This window comes from Salvelinus fontinalis, chromosome 10 (assembly GCF_029448725.1).
Source record: "Salvelinus fontinalis isolate EN_2023a chromosome 10, ASM2944872v1, whole genome shotgun sequence".
Lineage (NCBI taxonomy): Eukaryota > Metazoa > Chordata > Actinopteri > Salmoniformes > Salmonidae > Salvelinus > Salvelinus fontinalis.
The window spans coordinates 26398433-26421646 of record NC_074674.1 but is presented as its reverse complement, the minus strand read 5'-3'; the positions used below and the strand labels follow the sequence as shown (position 1 = coordinate 26421646).

The 23214-nt window shown below is 44.3% G+C and overlaps 1 protein-coding gene across 1 annotated transcript in view; it reads right to left on the bottom strand.

Moving 5' to 3' along the window:
• Positions 1-10877: 10877 nt before the first annotated feature.
• LOC129863879 (transmembrane protein 132D-like) overlaps positions 10878-23214 on the bottom strand; it is a 46025-nt gene continuing 33688 nt past the window's right edge. The window contains exons 5-9 of the mRNA XM_055936248.1: positions 23047-23190; positions 18767-18975; positions 17507-17804; positions 14320-14511; positions 10878-13157 (exon numbers count right to left, since the gene is read on the bottom strand). Of these exons, the coding sequence (XP_055792223.1) occupies positions 11700-13157; positions 14320-14511; positions 17507-17804; positions 18767-18975; positions 23047-23190 (2301 nt within the window). The 3' untranslated portion in view covers positions 10878-11699. The remainder of the gene's footprint in view (positions 13158-14319; positions 14512-17506; positions 17805-18766; positions 18976-23046; positions 23191-23214) is intronic.

The following is a 23214-nucleotide window of genomic DNA, read 5'->3' as shown; positions in this document are numbered from 1 at the left end:
CAAAACTAAAACATCAAATGAATGGACTTCGGGACAATATATTTGATCAGCCAAATGGTGGAAATAATGATGGATGGAATATGAAAATGTATATCTAATTTATGATGTTATTATCTGCCCGAGGACTCCAACAGGCCCCTCAGGCGTGACGCCCGCTGAAGGCCCATTCTGCTAACCTACTAGGCCTGCTAGCTACCTAGAGCTACCTGGAACCCTACTAATTCCACGACTGGTCTATCGACGTCACCGCACGAAGAGGCAAAAACAGACTTCCCCCCATCGCGACGTCCCTCAAAGGCTAACTTGCTAGCCCCGGTCTGCTAACTGCTAGCTTGCCTGCCCCGGTCTGCTAACTGCTAGCTTATCTGCCCTGGTTTGCTAACTGCCAGCTTGCCTTCCCCGGTCTGCTAACTGCTAGCTTGTTTAGCCCCGGCCTACTAACTGTTAGCTTGTTAGCATTCGGCTAACTGTCTGAATCGCCGTGTCCCCAGTCAGCCCAACCACTCACTGGACCCATATGTTCACTTGGCTACGCATGCCTCTCTCTAATATCAATATGCCTCGTCCATTACTGTCCTGAACCCCCAGTAGCTAACCAGCTAATCAGCTACAAGCTAATTTAGCAATTTTTTGCCGCTGCTAGCAGCTTACCTTCTGCACAGACACCAGCCCTGTTATTAGCCTGGATATTACTCACCAATTTACCAGCATCGGACTGCCTCTCGACAACAACGCCGGATTCCTGCCGTAATCCCTGAGCCACTACTTCTGATCCTCACAGCTAGCTTGCAGCTAGCGCAGCTAGCGCCACTGCCACGAAGCTAGCACCAGTTAGCAAACACAATTCTACAATTCACAACCTCTCTTTTGCCATCGCCATCCGGCTTGGATTCTCTGTCGACACGACCACGTCTGGTCTGCAGACGAATACCCCATCCGCTGTGCCCTCAACCGGCCTCCGTCTGAGCAGACCCCCTCCGTCTGAGCAGACCACCCCCCGGGCTACTAACTTTAAACGCCGCGTGCTAGCTTAGTGGAGGCCTCACTGCTCCATCTACGGCTGCCCCCTGGACACTATGATCACTTGGCTACATAGCTGATGCCTGCTTGACTGTCCATTAATTCACGGTACTCCATTCTGTTTATTTGTGTTTTATCTGTCGGCTCTGTGCTTTAACTCAGGATCTGTGTGTAGTTAATCCGACCCTCTCTGCCTAGTCGTCGCCATTTTTACCTTCTGTTGCTGTGTTAGCTGACTAGCTGCTGTTATCTCACCTGTTGTTTTAGCTAGCTCTCCCAATCAAGACCTGCAATCACTTTATGCCTTATTGTATGTCTCTCTCAAATATCAATATGCCTTGCATACTGTTGTTCAGGCTAGTTATCATTGTTTTGGTTTGCAATGGACCCCGTAGTTCCACTCTCCGTACCTCTGATACCTCCTTTGTCCCACCCCCCACACATGCGGTGACCTCACCCATTGAGACCAGCATGTCCAGAGATACAACCTCTCTTATCATCACCCAGTGCCTGGGCTTGCCTCCGCCGTACCCGTGCCCCACCATACCCTGGTCTGCACATTATGCCCAGAATCTATTCTACCACGCCCATAAATCTGCTCCTTTTATTCCTTGTCCCCAAAGCTCTAGGCGACCAGTTTTGATAGCCTTTAGCCGCACCCTCATCCTACTACTCCTCTGTTCCTCGGGTGATGTGGAGGTAAACCCAGGCCATGCATGTCCCCAGTCACCCTCATTTGTTGACTTCTGTGATCGAAAAAGCCTTGGCCTCATGCATGTCAACATCAGAAGCCTCCTCCCTAAGTTTGCCTTACTCACCGCTTTAGCACACTCTGCCAACCCTGATGTCCTTGCCGTGTCTGAATCCTGGCTTAGGAAGGCCACCAAAAACTCGGAGATTTCCATACCCAACTATAACACTTTCCGTCAAGATAGAACTGCCAAAGGGGGAGGAGTTGCAATCTACTGCAGAGATAGCCTGCAAAGTTCTGTCATACTTTCCAGGTCCCAAACAGTTCAAACCTTTGATTTAAAAAATGTATCTCTCCAGAAATAAGTCTCTTACTGTTGCCGCCTGCTACCGACCCCCCTCAGCTCCCAGCTGTGCCCTGGACACCATCTGTGAATTGATCGCTCCCCATCTAGCTTCAGAGTTTGTTCTGTTAGGTGACCTAAACTGGGATATGCTTAACACCCCGGCAGTCCTACAATCTAAGCTTGATGCCCTCAATCTCACACAAATCATCAAGGAACCCACCAGGTACAACCCTAAATCCGTAAACATGGGCACCCTAATAGACATTATCCTGACCAACTTGCCCTCCAAATACACCTCTGCTGTCTTCAATCAAGATCTCAGCGATCACTGCCTCATTGCCTGTATCCGCCACGGGTCCGCGGTCAAACGACCACCCCTCATCACTGTCAAACGCTCCCTAAAACACTTCTGCGAGCAGGCCTTTCTAATCGACCTGGCCCGGGTACCCTGGAAGGATATTGACCTCATCCCGTAATTTGAGGATGCCTGGTCATTCTTTAAAAGTTACTTCCTCACCATATTAGACAAGCATGCTCCGTTCAAAAAATGCAGAACCAAGAACAGATATAGCCCTTGGTTCACTCCAGACCTGACTGCCCTCGACCAGCACAAAAACATCCTGTGGCGAACTGCAATAGCATCAAAGAGCCCCCGCGATATGCAACTGTTCAGGGAAGTCAGGAACCAACACACGCAGTCAGTCAGGAAAGCAAAGGCCAGCTTTTTCAAGCAGAAATTTGCATCCTGTAGCTCTAACTCCAAAAAGTTCTGGGATACTGTAAAGTCCATGGAAAACAAGAGCACCTCCTCCCAGCTGCCCACTGCACTGAGGCTAGGTAACACGGTCACCACTGATAAGTCCGTGATAATCGAAAACTTCAACAAACATTTCTCAATGGCTGGCCATGCCTTCCTCCTGGCGACTCCAACCTTGGCCAACAGCCCCGCCCCCCCCCGCTGCTACTCGCCCAAGCATCCCCAGCTTCTCCTTTACCCATATCCAGATAGCAGATGTTCTGAAAGAGCTGAAAAACCTGGACCCATACAAATCAGCTGGGCTTGACAATCTGGACCCCCTATTTCTGAAACTGTCCGCCGCCATTGTCGCACCCCCTATTACCAGCCTGTTCAACCTCTCCTTCGTATCATCTGAGATCCCCAAGGATTGGAAAGCTGCCGCGGTCATCCCCCTCTTCAAAGGGGGAGACACCCTGGATCCAAACTGTTACAGACCTATATCCATCCTGCCCTGCCTATCTAAGGTCTTCGAAAGCCAAGTCAACAAAAAGATCACTGACCATCTCAAATCCCACCGTACCTTCTCCGCTGTGCAATCCGGTTTCCGAGCCGGTCACGGGTGCACCTCAGCCACGCTCAAGGTACTAAACGATATCATAACCGCCATCGATAAAAGACATTACTGTGCAGCCGTCTTCATCGACCTGGCCAAGGCTTTCGACTCTGTCAATCACCATATTCTTATCGGCAGACTCAATAGCCTCGGTTTTTCTAATGACTGCCTTGCCTGGTTCACCAACTACTTTGCAGACAGAGTTCAGTGTGTCAAATCGGAGGGCATGTTGTCCGGTCCTCTGGCAGTCTCTATGGGGGTACCACAGGGTTCAATTCTCGGGCCGACTCTTTTCTCTGTATACATCAATGATGTTGCTCTTGCTGCGGGCGATTCCCTGATCCACCTCTACGCAGACGACACCATTCTGTATACTTCCGGCCCTTCCCTGGACACTGCGCTATCTAACCTCCAAACGAGCTTCAATGCCATACAACACTCCTTCCGTAGCCTCCAACTGCTCTTAAACGCTAGTAAAACCAAATGCATGCTTTTCAACCGTTCGCTGCCTGCACCCGCACGCCCGACTAGCATCACCACCCTGGACGGTTCCGACCTAGAATATGTGGACATCTATAAGTATCTAGGTGTCTGGCTAGACTGCAAACTCTCCTTCCAGACTCATATCAAACATCTCCAATCCAAAATCAAATCTAGAGTCGGCTTTCTATTCCGCAACAAAGCCTCCTTCACTCACGCCGCCAAACTTACCCTAGTAAAACTGACTATCCTACCGATCCTCGACATCGGCGATGTCATCTACAAAATAGCTTCCAATACTCTACTCAGCAAACTGGATGCAGTTTATCACAGTGCCATCCGTTTTGTTACTAAAGCACCTTATACGACCCACCACTGCGACCTGTATGCCCTAGTCGGCTGGCCCTCGCTACATGTTCGTCGTCAGACCCACTGGCTCCAGGTCATCTACAAGGCTATGCTAGGTAAAGTGCCGCCTTATCTCAGTTCACTGGTCACGATGGCTACACCCACCCGTAGCACGCACTCCAGCAGGTGTATCTCACTGATCATCCCTAAAGCCAAAACCTCATTTGGACGCCTTTCCTTCCAGTTCTCTGCTGCCTGCGACTGGAACGAATTGCAAAAATCTCTGAAGTTGGAGACTTTTATCTCCCTCAACAACTTTAAAAATCTGCTATCCGAGCAGCTAACCGATCGCTGCAGCTGTACATAGTCCATCTGTAAACTACCCACCCAATTTACCTACCTCACCCCCATACTGCTTTTTTTTATTTACTTTTCTGCTCTTTCGCACACCAGTATCTCTTCTTGCACATGATCATCTGATGATTTATCACTCCAGTGTTAATCTGCTAAATTGTAATTATTCGATTTATTGCCTACCTCATGCCTTTTGCACACATTGTATATAGATTCTCTTTTTTCTACCATGTTATTGACTTGTTTATTGTTTACTCCATGTGTAACTCTGTGTTGTTGTCTGTTCACACTGCTATGCTTTATCTTGGCCAGGTCGCAGTTGCAAATGAGAATTTGTTCTCAACTAGCCTACCTGGTTAAATAAAGGTGAAATAAAAATAAATAAATAAAAATAAATAAAAATAAAAAATTAAATGAGGACATTAGAAGGAAAACATTGTAACGAAGAGTTTTCATCATGTTTATATGATGTTTACATCCTTTACGTTGTGTAGAAAATATCCAGATTAAAGAGCATGTTTTTGTAAAGATAAACTGTGATTTTAGTTGTCTAACAAGATCATAGTAAATTCTAATACCTTGCCTTGTAACGAGCTACACTCCAGGGAACCCAGAGAGCGTTAAGAATTAGAATTATTAAGAGTTAAGAATTATTATACAAGACTAAGTTGACCACACGCTGCAGCCAAGGTCTACGAATAGTTGTGGCCCCAAAATGCAACACGAGGTTGTTGAAGAGGACAAAGGAACCTCTTAACAATCAATTTTACGTTTGAGTACTGTATCTAAGAAGGTGAATTCAAGCAGGACCACCCGGTTATTCTTTTCAAGTCACCGGTTGTCTACACGGTCCTCCTACCCATGCTGGGAGTGTCGACACAGCTGATTAGCCTCCTCCGTTGCCCACTTTCACAGAACGTGTGCAAGGAAACAGACAACTAAGAGAAAGGAAATTGTGACATCTTATGGACAATCAGAGACTTACACCCGGCCATCCGAAGAACAAGACCCACTAAGAAGAACACAGCCCACGAAGGCCTGAGCCTATCAGAGATACACGAAGAGATACCCAACAGCCACCTTTAATACATAAATACAGGCATTACAATTCTTACCCATAAGAGCGGCAGTTCGGGGCAAGGTGTTAGGGTTAAAACTAAGCATAGTTTACAAATGTATCCAAGTGTTGCTTCTCTCTCTCTCTCTCTCTCTTTCTCTCTCTCTCTCTCTTTAAATCTACATCTGTGTAACATGTGTCATATTGTGTTGGTCCGCTAGGGACCTGTTGTCACAGTATTAAGTTCTAACCAATAACCCAGACTGTTTGTGTATATGTATATAATGTTATCATTTAGCTTGTTAGTAAATAAATATTCGGCCCAATTTGTGTGGTACGGAATGACTAGTGAGACCCGGGTTTGTGCAGATTTACAAATTATGAGATGTTCAGAATGAGACTGATGAGGAAATTAATTAATTAGTGACTGCTATGAAATCGATATATTCTGATATTCTTTGAGTTAATTTGGGAAATGGTAATTCCTTAAAGAAACTTTCCCGTCGTGCCCCAGGTTACTGACTTAATTGTTACATGACTCGTTGAATCACATAATAATAAACATAGTTAATTATTCAATAAATGGTATGTCATCACATTAACGATAGCAACGTCACGACAGGTTTTAGGTTATTGTCCTACTGAATTGTCATGCTGTCCTGGGGAATTTGTCTCTCTGTGTCTTTTGGAAAGCAGACTAAACCAGGTTTTCTTCTATAGGATTTTGCCTGTGCTTAGCTCTATTCCATTTATTTTCTATCCTAAATATCTCCCTATTCCTTGCCGATGACAAGCATACCCATAACAAGATGCAGCCACCACCATGCTTGAAAATATGAAGAGTGGTACTCAGTAATGTGTTGTGTTGGATTTGTACCGAACACAACACTTTGTATTCAGGACATAAAGTTAATTTCTTTCTTTGCCACAAAGTCCATGCAACCTATTTTGTGACTAATTTATTTAGTCTTGAATACTTATTTATTCAATATATTTCTGAAGTGTAAAAACATAATTCTACTTTGACGTTATGGGTTGTTGTATGTAGGCCAGTGACAGAAAATCTAAATTTAATCAATTTAAAATTCAGACTGTAACATAAAATGTGGAAACAGTCAAGGGATGTGAATACTTTCTGAAGAGATTGTAATCATGGAGTGATAATCTTATAGATTTAGACTGCTGAAGACATTTATGGTACAAAAAATATGTACTGTTTCTGCCAGCAGTTTAAATCTTCTTCCTCAGAAACGATCTATACACGTTGTAAGTGAGAGCTCTCACTCTCCCTAAAAACATTTTCAGTCACATTCCAGCCCTTCAGGCTAGGGTATTGATTGGCCGGTTCGGGTTCCGCAGAGAGAGGAAAATGGATGTCCTTGTTTGTTCTGCTCCAGCTGCCCCCTGACCTGAGAGTGTCTGTCCCAGGGGCCCTTGGGGCATTGACTGTGGTCCCACTCAGGTCCTCATCACAGGCTTGACTGACTACCTCATTATACACAGGCTGTTGTGAGCTTAATGGTCTCGTTTTATTGTGTCCTCTCTCTCTCCATATCTAACCTCTCTCTCTTGCTCCCAACTTCTCCCTCTCTCTGTCTGTCTCTCTCTCTCTCTTCCTTCCTCTGTTTTCCAGATGTCTGTCGACTTGGCTGCTATGCTCTACTGGCCTGGTTTATTTTCTTCTGCCACTGTTTCATTAGTGTTCATCCTCATCGTGCTCCATAGTTAACCTGCCCTGCTTTACAGAATGACATTATCGTTGCGTATCAATGAGTGAAATGGGAGACTGTTGATCAGTGAGATCTGCGAGATGTGTTGATGCCTGCCTTTTGTGAGTTAATGAAGCACCAGGCAGAACTGCCATTGCACAATGCGTCACTTCACTGTTAGTGATTTCGCTTATTCATCTGAAGACTTAAACAGCATCTGGGGCAATATCCTTTCTATTAAACACCACTCACATCTAAACTTCCTTCAACAGTAGCATATCAGAGGATTCAATAAGGAAATACTGTAGCCTACATGAAAGAACAAGCATACGGTTAGAGGCAATGTATATCATTAGTAGAAAAGACAACATTAGAAAAACATTCCATCTATTATGGCAAATCAGAAGCAGAGTCACGTTCAAAACGAGATGGAACCATCCAAACCTGTCCAGTACACGAGCGCTCCTACTCGATTTCAGTTTGACAGCATTTGCCCCATTGAGCGTGATGAATATGACCCAGGGTAGTATTGTTAACATAGCAACAAGTAAGCAACCTTGTCGTCTCTGGCCAACATTAAAGGGCATAGAGAGGGTCCACTAATGCACACTAATCCCAGCCCAACATAACGACCCCAATCCCTTCAATCTGACAATAGGGAAGCTGATGCTCCAGATTAAAGGGCCACTGTAATGATACTGCGGATGTAGGGAGATTGTCATTCATGAACAACAGGGAGGAAGGACAAACAGGAAACGGAAAGTGCTTGTCAAACCCAAATCTTTTTTATTTAGACAAATGTCTCAACTACCTTTCCTTTTTATACATTGGGGTACATTTGAAAATGCCTATCCGATTTGGGAAAATAAAATGTCAAGTATAAAGTACACTATTCAGTATGAGTCAAAACTCTTTATTTTTTACTATTTTATACATTGTAGAACAATAGTGAAGGCACCACAACTATGAAATAACGCATATGGAATCATGTAGTAACCCAAAAAGTAAAAAAAAAATATATATATATTTTATATTTGAGATTCTTCAAAGTAGCCAACCTTTGCCTTGATGACAGCATTGCACACTCTTGGCATTCTCTCAACCAGCTTCGTTAGGAATGCTTTTCCAACAGTCTTGAAGGATTTCCCACATATGCTGAGCACTTACTGGCTGCTTTTCCTTCACTCTGCGGTCTAACTCATCCCAAACCATCTCAATTGGGTTGAGGTCAGGTAATTGTGGACCATCACTCTTCTTCTTGGTGAAATAGCCCTTACATAGCCTGGAAGTGTGTTTTGGGTCATTGTCCTGTTGAAAAACAAATGATAGACCCACTAAGCCCAAACCAGATCGGATGGCGTATCGCTGCAGAATGCTGTGGTAGCCATGATAGTTAAGTGTGCCTTGAATTCTAAATAAATCACAGACAGTGTCACCAGCAAAGCACCCCCACACCATCACACCTCCATACTCCATGCTTCACGATGGGAGCCACACATGCTGAGATCATCCATTCACCTTCTCTGCTTCTTACAAACATGATGAGTTTCAGAAGAAAGTTATTTGTTTTTGGCCATTTTGAGCCTGTAATCGAACACACAAGTGCTGATGCTCCAGATACTCAACTAGTCTAAAGAAGGCCAGTTTTATTGCTTCTTTAATCATCACAACAGTTTTCAGCTGTGCTAACATAATTGCAAAAGGGTTTTCTAATGATCAATTAGCCTTTTATAATGATAAACTTGGATTAGCTGTCTACACTGTATATCTGATCAATTTGATGTTATTTTAATGGACAACATTTGATATTTTCTTTCGATAACAAGGACATTTCTAAGTGACCCCAAACTTTTGAATGGTAATGTATTTAAAACAATATATATGGTCGATTAGAAATGATGCAGACAATTACATTGATGGTAGCTACAATCTGCAATATTAAAGCTGATCTACATATATAAAATTGATATACAGTATAATTTTTTACATTTGCCTTTACACATTAATGCCAGTTGATGTAATCTCTTATTACAGTAATTTTGTGGTCAGAAACACTGCAGAGATTCACGGGAACTGTTGCAGGTGAAAGTGTATTTAACTCTCCAGCTCCTGTATGAAAGATAAACTGTCTGATGGGGAGAGAGTCTACCCACATAGCTAGAAAACATGCTGGATGTGTAAAGGGAGAGAATTTTGGGAAAATTTATTAAATAGCCTTTATCAACACTTCAAATCCGTCCCCCTCTACAGCAGAAGGAAATGACACATGCTGTCAAATCCTCTGCTGTCAGTTTGAGGTTCAGCGCATCAGCACATCAGATTATCTGGGTTAGTTTAAGCTTGTACAGGTTTTTTTACTGTTGAAATGTAATTTAGAGATGTGTTGCCACGGTTACACCATAGAGAGGGAGCCAGGGAGTTATCACTTGTGTACCTCGGCAGAAGATAACAAACAGCATTTCCTCAGGAGTGTGTTGGCGCTATCGCAATAAGCAAAAGGGAGATCTCTCTCTTGCTGTCTTTCTCTCTCACTCACTCACTCACTCACTCTCTCTCCCTTACTGCTATCACTCAAAATGGACCTCATTCAGTGGGTGACTTCAGTTAACGGGAAACACTTCAATACCAAAGTGACTTTTTCGTAACAGGTTAGGAGAACTTACGCAGCAAGTTAGGTGTCACGATCGTTATGAGACAAATGAGTGGACCAAGGCGCAGCGTGGAAAAAATACATCTTCTTTTAATGAAGAAAAACAAACACTTACTAAACGAACAAAAACAAACGATCGTGAAGCTATAATAGATTAAGTGCACACATGCAACATAGAACATAGACAATTACCCACAATCACCTAAAAGCCTATGGCTGCCTTAAATATGGCTCCCAATCAGAGACAATAATAAACAGCTGTCTCTGATTGAGAACCAAACCAGGCAACCATAGACTTTCCTAAACCTCTATACTGAACACAACCCCATACACTCTACAAAACCCCCTAAACAATACACACACCCTAAACTAGACAAAACACACAAACATCCCCCAGGGCACACCCTGACCTAACTAAACTAATAAAGAAAATCAATATAACAAAGGCCAGGGTGTGACATTAGGATAATTCATGTAGCAGGTTTGGAGATCAGGTTAAGGTTAGGAAAAGGGTTAGCGAAAATGCCCACCTAATCTGCTATGAAAATCACTTTGTATCAAAGTGGAGTGAAAAGTTACTTCATTTTCACAGGCCACATAGAGGAGGGGACCTCTGCAGCAAGACCTACTCTTGTGATGCCACTGACATATTGTACTGTATGCCACATGACATACAGAGACAAACCAAAGCTCAGGGAATCTCACAATTTCCATTGGCTTTTATAGTAATAAACAAAGTATATTTTGGACAAATTCATTATTATGTGTTTTGAATATAAAAATAATCACATTATTTTAAATAAAAAGGAATAATGGTGGAAGACAATACTGATGAAATGATGCTCCCAAACCATCCATTTGGTTCTTCATTCAGTGATTTATTGGTTAATCTCATAGGAATTGAACATCAAAACAGCATTGCACAGACAGAGCACTATTCATCTTCATTTACACATGAAATGACCCTCTCTTTTCAAATGCATTGCTCTGTGTTGAGGACAAGATTATACTTGTTTTTCTCTTTTTTCTTTTTTTCAAATGGAAGAACTTGAGGCAGAGGTATTTTCATTGTTTGGTTGGTGCCAATATTAAATTCAAACTCTACATGAACATGAACGGCGTTTGCATAGCACATACAATTTGAATAAATGTCCATTCAAAAGGGTGGTCTGTATAAAATCATTTTCCAATAATATTCATAAATATTGTATTTTCTCTGACCAATTGTACAAGCTCTTAAACTATTCTGTTGAGGAATCATACAAATATACAAAGGCTGGAAAGTATATAACCAACTACAAATAATGTCTTTCATATTGCAATTACCCTAACAACTGGTAAAAAGTGAAATCTGAAGCTATTTTGTGGAGGAGTCATACAAATATATAAAAGCGAAAGGAAATGAAACATTATTAAACTGCATTTAAACAGTGTAAACAATAATCTGTAGAAATATACATGTTTTACCATCCCATATTAATGAGGTCTGGTCATTCATTTGGTAATTTGGTCATGTGTGTAATTTGTTCATGTGTGTGACATAATATGTGTGACATATTGGAATGACAGTGTCCATACACCTATTATTATGTGTATACTCTACTTACACAGTTTATACACTTAAACAGGTTCAGAACAGCCAAATGCATGCGCACGCACACACACACACACACACACAACCCATGTGGAATCTCACTTTGGCTCGCCCAGGGGTCTGACTACAGGCCATGGCATGTCAGGTAGGGGCCCCTGAGGCTCCCCAGCCCCCCCAGCCTGACTGGGCCAGTTAAAGTCCACTTCGTTCCTCTTCAGGGCAGCCAGGTGCTTAATGTCCAGCGTGGTGAAGGTGGTGAACTGGACCTGGTTCCTCTTGCTGGTAGGGGAGTGGAGGGGATCGCTGCAGGTGGGCTTGGCTAGGAGGGTGGCTGAACGCTGGGCAGTGGGGTCCAGGGCGGGAACCTGCTGGGAGCTGGTCCTCCTGCCCAGGATGGCTGTCCTCTCTGGGATAGCACTCATACTCAGACTGCTCTCCAGGGCCCGGTGGGTATCTATGGAGCTGTGACTTTGCAGGCTGCAGTTGGACTCCATTGAGCGGTGGTTCTCCCGCTTGAGGGTGGAGACTTGGGGACCTGTGGTGGTCCCCAGCGACACCCAGTCATTCCTGTGCTCCTTAGGGCTGTTGGGATCTGGGTTGCCCTGGATGGGGGTCTTGTGGCCCCGGAAGCAGAGGTTATAGGAGGTGCAGTTTAGCAGGAAGGCCAGGATGGCCACCACAGAGACCCCCACCAGGGCGAAGATACCGATCTCTAGGTCTGACATGGCTCTAAATGTCCTCACCAGGTCACTCTCCACCACCAGTGGTGGCTTGGGCTGCTCTTTCTGGGGTGGTGCCTCTGCTTTGGGCATCTTTTTCTTCTGGTTGGGGTTTTCCACCAGGTTTCCCCAGTCTCTCCTCAGCCCCTGTCCTCTTCCCAGGGTTCTATCCCTGCCAGGTCTGCCAGTCACCAGAGGTTTGTCAGTGCCAGGTTTGCCCATGGTGGTGGTACTACTGTCAGTGTTGGTGGTAGTGGTGCTGATGGTAGAGATGCCACCTCCAGCCACTTCCTGAGCCCTGCTAGATGATGTGGTGACGTCAGTCATGATGGTCTCCTGGAGGTCTGGCACAGTGCTCCTGAACGAGCGTCTGTCTCCGCCCCCCTCAGTTAGAATCTGTGGTGAGGTCACAACGCGCTCAGGCTCTCGGTGGGATGCCACGACTGCTGTGGGCTCCCATGGTAATGTCACATCAGGCTTAGGCTCTCCCTCTGACTCTGAACCATCATTGCCATACTCAGCAACACCCCCACCAGTGTCCCCTCCGTCGGGCCTGCTGCCCATCTGGAAAGTGACCCTGAGAAGCCCGTTGCCCACCACCAGCTTGCTCTTTCTCTTGGACTTCTGGCACTCCTCACAAATCCTCAGCTCTGCCTTCACCAGCGCCCCCTGACCCTCGCCCTCCGCCACCACAAACGCTGACTGGGGGGTCCGGCGCACAGTCGCCACTCTCTCGTCCCATGAAGTCACAGTCAGGGAGTAGACGCTGCGGTCAAAGAGGTCCAGAGGGGTCACTGAGCCATCACTGAACTGGATCCAGCAGCTGACCAGTGCCTCCTAAGGAGAGACAACACAGAGACTGGATCAGGAGAGGACAACGGAAATCCTAAAGTAGGACAAAATGCAACAATGAAATCAATATTCTCCCCAAGTTTTGTTCATCAATTTATTTCCAAATATTCCCATAAATAGATCTTGTGATAATGCATAATAGTAGGTGGTAAATCAGGAGCTGATCTGATTTGGTATCTTTCCAAAGGATCTTCAAGCAACCCAATGGTTCACAATTCTACAGTTATTTAATTTCCTGCCTCAGTGTTTTGTCGGTTGGGTTGCCATTTTAGATAATCCCTCCTTTTGTTGGTATCTAAGAACTGCCTCTGTTAATCTCTTTATAATTAGCTCAGAGGCTATCTATTGTACCACACACCACAGTCCTATCAAATCATGCTTTGAAACTCAATTTAACCACAGGGGATCAATATCAATATACAGTAGATGCATAATATACACTGTTAACAATAGCCACCAGAGGGCGCAATGTGGGTAATTACCCCCACCACAAATCAGTCCAGTTACCATAGAACCAGAGAGCTGTTAGCTGATATGAACGATTAGAGCAAGAGGCCTGGCCTATATTCTGAGGGGAAATACATTATGCATAGCCCAGATTTTTACATTAACCCAGCCGATCACAGAAACAAATGGGCATGTGCGCTAGCTCCATTCTAATAGCTTGAGTATTGACTGGGTCAAGCTAGGAGTTCACCAGGCCCCAAGGCAGCACAGGGCTGTCATAATGCTGGCTATGAAGTATGGACAACTGCCTAATGGTTTCCCCGCTCACAGTTTGGGAAGTGTTTTTGAATGGGCATGCTGCCCGGCTAATGTGTGAGCTGTTAAACTGTGTGCGTGCTCCCTGCCTGACACACAGCGTGGCCACTGTACTACAGGCCTGAGCTGTGGACACCATTCAATCACACACACAGAAATCACAGGGACAAAACATATGCTACTAGACCACCAGGTTACGCTGTGAAATTGATAATTTTCTTGCCTAATATCTGTGAAGGGCTTTGAGGGTACAGTTTTCTAGCAGTGGCCCAACTTCTGAATGGCACAATGTGTTGGGGCTTGTTCTTTGGAAAAAGTATTACATTGGAAGTTCTATATTTTTGCATAATAGGTTTAATACAGGTTTTATTTTACAGCTAGTTACCTGTTTGGGTTTCTGCATGACTTCCTGTGTGGTAGCCATGGCGACGATGGCCCTGTTGCTCCCTGAGCTGAGCTGGAGGGACAGAGAGAGGCCAGACACCAGCTGCACTCCCAGCTCTGTCACGCTCACTTTCTCATCCAGAACCCTGACCATACGCTCAGCCAGGATCGAGTCAGACAGAGGAGACATCACCTGCAACATCATACACACACATCAGTATATACACAGACACACACAGTGCCTTCAGAAAGTATTCAAAACCTTGACTTTTTTTCCACATTTTGTTGAATTACAAATTGGGATTCAATTAGGCCACTGAGAAACATTCAATGTTGTCTTGGTAAGCAACGGTAGTGTATATTTGGCGTCATGTTTTAGGTTATTGTCCTGCTGAAAGGTGAATTTGTCTCCCAGTGTCTGTTGGAAAGCAGACTGAACCAGGTTTCCTCTAGGATTTGGCTTGTGCTTAGCTCTATTACGTTTCTTTTTATGATAACTCCCTAGTTCTTGCCGATGACAAGCATTCCCATAACATGATGCAGTCACCACCCTGAAGAGTGATACTCAGTGATGTGATGTGTTTGCCCCAAACATAACACGTTGTATTCAGGACATAAAGTTGCCAAATTTTTTGAAATTTTACTTTGGTGCCTTATTGCAAACAGGATGCATGTTTTGGAATATGTTTTTTTCTATACAGGCTTCCTTAGTTTCACTCTGTCATTTAGGTTAGTATTGTGGAGTAACGACAATGTTGTTGATCCATCCATCACTATTGGCCTCTCTGGCAACTGAGTTAGGAAGGACGTCTCTATTTGTGTAGTGACTGGGTGTATTTATACACCATCCAAATTGTAATGAATAACTTTACCATTGAGGGACCTTATAGACAATTGTATGTGTTGGGCACAGAGATGAGGTAGTCATTCAAAAATCAAGTTAATAGGATCGGACCCTTCTTTTCAATTTTCGCCTAAAATGACATACCCAAATCTAATTGCTTGTAGCTCAGGACCTGAAGCAAAGATATGCATATTCTTGATACCATTTGAAAGGAAATACTTTGAAGTTTGTGGAAATGTGAAATTAATGTTGGAGAATATAATACATTAGATCTGGTAAAAGATAATACAAAGAATTTAAAAAATATAGATTTTTATCATCTTTGAAATGCAAGAGAAAGGCCTCAATGTATTATTCCAGCTTTGGCGCAATTTAGATTTTGTCCACTAGATGGGAGCAGTGTATGTGCAACGTGTTAGACTGATCCAATGCACCATTTTATTTCTGTTCAAAATGTTGTATCATTTCTGGCCAAATGTGCCTAATTGGTTTATTAATACATTTTCAAGTTCATAACTGTGCACTCTCATCAAACAATAGCAAGCTATTCTTTCACTGTAATTGCTACTGTAAACTAGACAGTGCAGTAAGATTAACAATAATTTAAGCTTTCTGCCCATATCAGATATGTCTATGTCCTGGGAAATGTTCTTGTTACTTACAAATCAAATCAAATCAAATTGTATAAGCCACATGCGCCAAATACAACAGGTGTAGACCTTACAGTGAAATGCTTACTTACGAGCCCCTAACCAACAATGCCTTTTTTTAAATACATAAAGGAATAAGAAATAAAAGTAACATGTAATTAATGAGCAGCAGTAAAATAACAATAGTGAGACTATATACAGGGGGGTATTGGTACAGAGTCAATGAGAGGGGGCACCGGTTAGTTGAGGTAATATGTACACGTAGGTAGAGTTATAGAAGTGTTGAAAATAAAGGAGAGCCGCACACTCTAGGAGCTCAGATGCAAAAATTGAATGTCCAACATTTCGACAGCCAAGCTGTCTTCATCAGGGTGTAATCAAACATTACGGGATGACTCGTTTATATAGTGTCAAAAGACACAGGTGTCTGTAATCATGGCCAAGTGTGGCCTAATATCATTGGCTAATTATCAAATATTAAAATGGCATACAAAGAACAGCATACAAAAAAACAAATGGATAGCATACGATCATAGATTTATTTTAGACTACACAAGCTTACAAACAATTACAATGGCAAAGTCACAATAATCACAAGAATGGCTTCAGATCAAAGTCTACGTTGAGACCCGAAGGGAGCAAGGGTCTTTAAATTAAAGATCCAGGCAGCCTCTCGTTTTAAGAATAAATTATCAAGGTCACCCCCTGTCCTAGGGAGGGTGACATCTTCTATGAGTTATAAAAGTGACTATGCATAGATGATGACATTAGAGAGTAGCAGTAGTATAAAAGAGGGGGGCAATGCAAATAGTCTGGGTAGCCATTTGATTAGATGTTCAGGAGTCTTATGGTTTGGGGGTAGAAGCTGTTTAGAAGCCTCTTGGACCAAGACATGGTGCTCCGGTACCACTTCCCGTGTGGTAGCAGAGAGAACAGTCTATGACTAGAGTGGCTGGAGTCTTTGACAATTTCTAGGGCCTTCCTCTGACACCAAGGTCCTGGATGGCAGGAAGCTTGGCCCCAGTGATGTACTGGGCCAATCGCACTACCCTCTGTAGTGCCTTGCGGTCGGAGGCCGAGCAGTTGCCATACCGGGCAGTGATGCAACCAGTCAGGATTCTCTCGATGGTGCAGCTGTAGAACCTTTTGAAGCTTTGAGAACCCATACCAAATCTTTTCAGTCTCTTGAGGGGGAACAGGTTTTGTCGTGCCCTCTTCACAACCTCATGCTAATGACATTAGCGCACGTTAGTTCAACCGTCCCGCGGGGGGGGGGGGGGGGGGGGGGGGGCTGATCCTGTATAGGTTAAACACTATTATTGCACACATTGTCCATGCAACTTATTATGTGACTTGTTAAGCACATTTTTACTCCGGAACTTATTTAGGCTTGCTATAACAAAGGGTTTGAATGCTTATTGACTCAAGACATTTCAGCTTTTCATTTTAATAAAATGTATAATCATTTAAAAAAAAACATAATTCCACTTCGACAGTATGGGGTATTATGTGTAGGCCAGTGACACAAAATCTCAATTGAATCCATTTTAAAGGCAGGCTGTAACACACCAAAATGTGGACAAAATCAAGGGTGTGAATACCTTCTGAAGGAATTGTATGTACACACGTATACACACATGCACACACGCATGCACGCACGCACACACACATACAAACACACACACACACATTACCTGTAGAGTCGTGGTCCCTGCAGCGCGTCCCTGCAGTACAGTCCCAGCCTGTAGTGTGGCTATAGCTGGGTCTCTCACCCTGAAAGAGTAACGCACCAGCCTGGTGACATCCACCTGCCAGTCTGTCCCCAGGAAACTCTCCAGAGCCCCCCCCACTTTCCCTGCCATGGGGTCTGGAGCTCGGTCCGACGGCTCGGCTACAAAGGGTGTGAGCACCCTAACCACAGTGTGTTGGTACTGTAGCATGCAGCCCCTGCCCTTCCTCATCTCCTCCTCTTCCTCACTGTCCCAGCTGGTCCTGAGACACACAGAGACACACAGAGACACACAGAGACACAGGGGATTGATGGCTATGACCAGAGTAATGCAAGACAAAACATAGCTTTATAAATTGTGTAAACTGGGTAGTTTTGATACCGGGTGCTAATTGGCTCAACCCAACCACCCACCCGTGTGTATATGAGACGATATTGGCCATGTACCACACCCCCTAGGGCCTTATTGCGTATACTTAAACCAAGAACTGACAGACGTCTGCAAAAATAAGTGAGTGTTAAATGGATTTGGGTAGCTGGCTCTGACACCACCTATAACCATGTTAAGATATCTCCAGAGAAAAACAACAACACCCTACACAATCCATCCATCCACGTCAGTGTATTGAGTGAGAACCAGGCAGCGGTACGAAACTCAGTATTGAGAGAGACCCTACTGACCTGTTTCCTGAGAGCAAGTCTATACAGTCCCATCTACAGGGCATAACACACTTATGTAACTAACAGTGATGTGATTATAGTTGATTATTATAGAGTCTCTCTGTAATATGCATTAGGCAAGGCTGGTAAGCTGGGGGATTTCCATTCCGTACCCTCTCTGTCATAGTACTTACTGTACTGCTTGCATTTATGAATTCATCTATCTGTCTGAACAGCACAGCTCTAGTTTATGAGGCTGGTAAACAAACACTATTTTGTGGTTTAGGGGTTTAGGATTCTGGGTATAGCTCTGTGAAATCCTACTTACATTTAATGTTCTTTGATTTCATCCTTTGTCACTATGCAGTGGGTCACTACCAGTAGATCTTGTGATGATTTGTTATGATGTTTGTGCAACTCACAATTGATCAAATCCTTCTTTAAAATGGCATCAGTCATGGCATCAGCTCTCCCATTCTGTACTATGGCTTTAAAATAGCATTGAGCGAGACGAAAGCTCTGCCAACATCGTAATGTGGAGAGTTGTAAACAAACAAAACCATACCTCTTGTTGCCAGCGGCCACCGGGACCCTCCAGCCCTTGATCTGGCTGAGCTCGGGGTCAGCCACATCGATGACCAGGGGGAGGCGGGGCATCCACACACTCATCTCCAGCTGGGCACTCAGGTAGCTGTAGGTGAAGTTGAGCACCATCCTCATCCTCCCCCTCGTCTCCTTCCCGTTCACAAACACATAGTCACAACGATCCGACACCTGGGGGGGCAGGGGGAGGTTGAGTTAAAAAACACAACCTCTCATGTGGAGTTATTTAAATGGTTAGCAAGGGTTCTATCAAACCTGAGGTCCCTTTGCCCATAGTCACACACTGTAGGCTTATCCATCTAAGTGCCGAGAGAGAGAAGACAGAAAGAGCATGCTGTGGAACTATCTTACTGTATCTGTGTTTATGTGTATGGAAATGTATCCATGCTCGGGGATCATCCTTTACCCTGACCCAGTGAGGTGCTTTACTCTAAGAGGGGTCACTGATCGGGAAGAGAGAGTGATATGAAAGAAACATTGATAAAGTTCAAGGGCTAACCTTGAAAAGACCTGCCCGGGCTCTCTCTCTCTCTCTCTCTCTCTCTCTCTCTCTCTCTCTCTCTCTCTCTCTCTCTCTCTCTCTCTCTCTCTCTCTCTCTCTCTCTCTCTCTCTCGGCATGCTGGGAGTGTTTGGTGCATGCTGGGAATTGTGTGAGTGAGTGCGAGTGTTGTGTAGAGTTAGATATCTTGGTTTTTCTTTTACGTTTCTTTTCTTCCTATGCATGATTAAGGTTATCATTATTTTTATTTAGTTGTTGTGGTAGAATTAAGTATATTGTTTTTAGTGTCGAAATTACCCTGGTTTTGGCGGGGATGGCGACCCACATGGGGACGCCGTCCCTGTCACTTCGACACAGCTTTAGGTGTGTTACTGAAGCTACTGTCACGGTGGAGGAGTTTCTGGTTGCCGTAGGAGAGAAGGTAGGATATGAGAATGTTGCTTATGCATCACAGATGAATAAAGCGGTGGTGTTTTTTCTTAAAGAGGGCCTTGTTGATCGTATGGTTGAGCATGGCGTACTTCTTAAAGGAATGTTTATTCAAGTTACGCCGCTTTCTTCTCAGTCAACAAGAGTAACAATTTCGAATGTACCGCCGTTTATTCCAAATGAGCTATTGGAGCGCGAGTTATTGCGTTTTGGGAAGTTTGCAAGTTCAATTAAGATTGTCCCATTGAGTAACAAACAACCAGCTTTGAAACAGGTTATATCGTTTCGGCGACAGGTGTTTATGTTTTTGGACTCACCGGAGCAGACTTTGGAGTTATCGTTTAAAGTCAAGTATGACAACAGATTGTATATGGCTTATGCTAGCACGAGTAGTCAACGGTGTTTTGAGTGTGGTGATGTTGGCCATAAGCGACATGCTCGCCCGAAAAGGGAGAAGGCAGAGGGAGGGGCGCAGGTGGTCCTCGTAACGCCTGGGCCCACTGATGTAGGGAGAGGTGGGCCGACAGCGGTAGAGCAGCCACAAGCACCTATTGCTGAGGAACAAGTTGTCCGTGTTGAGGGCACGGAGTTGTAACTTGTACCAGAGGAAAATGTTATGCAGCAGAAAATTATTGTTGTAGAAGGTAAGGATGCATCTGAAAAGCCATTTCCTCAGACTGGTGAGGAGATGCGAAGTACGAGTGCTGGGGTACAGGAGGGGGTTCATGTGGAGCTAATCTACCAGGTAGTGGAGGAGATGTCCACTATGAGTAATGGGGTACAGGAGTGGGTGCAGGTGGGGCTAGTCTCCCAGGTAGTGGATGAGATGCCTGGTACGAGTGATTGGGTGCAAGTGGGGAGTACTGAGAGGGATGTGGTAGAAGGGAGTAAGTGGTCTGTGGCCTCAGTTGAGGAGGATCAGGATAAGGATATGGATATCTCTATTGATAAGATAACAGCTGGTGATGACTCAATTTACAATCTAGAGGAGGTAAATGGGTTCCTGGATCAGACTTTTAGGAAATCTGTCAAATATTTTTGATATTTATACGTTTGTGAGGTCAGCTGTGATGTTACAGAAGATGGTGGGGTTAGACCAGTTGAGTGAGAAGAAGCAATTTCGCTTGAGGAAATTAGTTACTGCTGTCACTGCAGCAAAAGGTAGTGGGAAACGTGGTCCGGTTAAGAGAAAATTACAACCATGATGATGATCATGCCTCATAGGGTGTCTTTTTTCTCTTTGGTTTCTTCTGCTTTTCCTTTCTCTTTTCTATATGGAGGTACTAAGGGTAGGCTCTCTCAATATTAATGGGGGAAGGGACAGGAATAAGAGGGCTTGGGTATTAGAAGTAATAAAACAGAAAAGGCTTAATGTAGTTTTTCTACAGGAGACACATAGTGATGAGGCTAATGAGGTTGACTGGGGTATGTGGTGGGAGGGGCAGCATATACTCAGTCATGGTACTAATTTCAGTGCTGGGATGGCAATTTTGTTTTCCTCAGGCTTAGGGGTGACTGTGGTATCTACAACAGAGATCGTCAAGGGACGGGTTTTATTGGTCAGGTTGGATGTTATGGGTTTATTATTTGTTTTTTTTAATGTTTATGCTCCTAATGAGGGTACAGAGCGTATTGCTGTATTTGATCAAATAAAGGAAACCTTAAGACAGTGTGACCAAGAGGGGTGCATGGTTTTAGGGGGGGACTGGAAATGTACAGTATATTTTACTGTTGACCGCACTGCTGAAGAACCTCATCTGCGGTCAGCCACTTGCCTGTCTGGTCTATTAACTGAGTTAGAGCTTTCTGATGTGTGGAGAGAAAGGAATGCAAAAGTTAGGCAGTACACATGGCTAAAAGTTAATGAAGGTGGTGTCAGTGCAGCAAGTTTAGAATGGTTATATGTATCTGATCACTACTGTAGTAGGGTTGGAAGGTTAGACAGGTTGGTATGTATCTGATCACTACTGTAGTAGGGTTGGAAGGTTAGACAGGTTGTATGTATCTGATCACTACTGTAGTAGGGTTGGAAGGTTAGACAGGTTGTATGTATCTGAGCACTACTGTAGTAGGGTTAGAAGGTGTGATATTACTCCTGTGGGTTTCTCTGATCACCATATTGTTGCTGTTGATATTCACTTGTCCACGAAGGTCATCACCTTACTGGTATTTTAATGTTAAGTTGTTACATGATGTTATGTTTTGGGAGGGTGTAGTGGAGAAAGTGTGTGCCAGACTGTCAAGGTGGAAATGGTTGCTACCCCAGCTGTCTTATAGGGGAAGGGTACTGTTAGCTAATAATCTTGCTGCCTCTACCCTGTGGCACAGACTAATGATTTTACAGCCACCGGGGGGTCTGATACAAGAGCTTCAGAGGACCCTTCTGGTCTGGACAACACTGGACAACACTGCAGCCCTGTACCTGTCACTGCACGAGGGAGGGCAAGGCCTGGTGGACATTTCTTCCAGGATCATGGCTTTCCGGCTTCAAGCAGCCCAGAGACTGTTGTACAGTGACGGTTCTAGCTGGGTCGACACAGCCTACACATTGATGAGGAGAGTGGGCTGTTTGGGCTTAGACAAGCACATTTTCCTCTTAAAGCTGGAGGGGGGTGATTTGTCTGGCCTGACTCCATTCTATGAGTCTGTTATGCAGGCTTGGAGAGTTCTTGTCAAGTCCCGTAAGGCCGGCACGCCACCAGGGATGTGGCTTTTTGAAGAGCCTCTTTCACAAACTGCCTATTGAAAAGAGGACAGCTGACCTCCAATGGAGGATAATACATGGAGCTATAGCCACCAACATGCATCTGGTACACCTGGACCCTACTGTTGGGGAAGGGTGTCCATTCTGTGCTGAGTCTGAAACTCTGGCACATCTGTTCTTACAGTGTCCCAGATTGGTCGAGATGATTGACCTGATCACTAATTGGTTCTCAGCTTTGGGAGAGGTTTTCTCTTCCCAACTGTTTATATTTGGGCCAAAGTACAGGTTTAGTCGAAGGGGTGTAGTTATTTTGCTTAATTTTGTGTTAGGCGCAGCTATAATTAGCAATATGGAAGACCAGAAAGAACAGTATTCGGGTACAGCCTATCACAAACTGGTTAACAATATTGATCTGTTTATGAGTATATGGGGTATTCAGAGTCTGTTGTGTTTAGTTACTGTGGAGGAGGATTTGGTGTTGTGTTTTTAATTGATGTGTAACTATGGTTTTGTATGAGTTTTTATTGTGTTGTGGGTTCCCAGACCCAACTTGTAATCTTGCAACATAGGGAAACAGTGAATATTGAAAAAGGGGTTCCATTGCTGTACCTTCAGCACGTTTTCATCAGTGGACCTGCAGTTGGTGTAGTTGGTGACATCAGTGACGGAGCCGTCAGCCTCCACAGCCAGAGTCCTGACTGGGACAGACACCTTCTTAGCAGTCAGAACAGCTGTGTTCAGCACGTCACTGTCCTACAGGGGGCAAGACAGGACAGA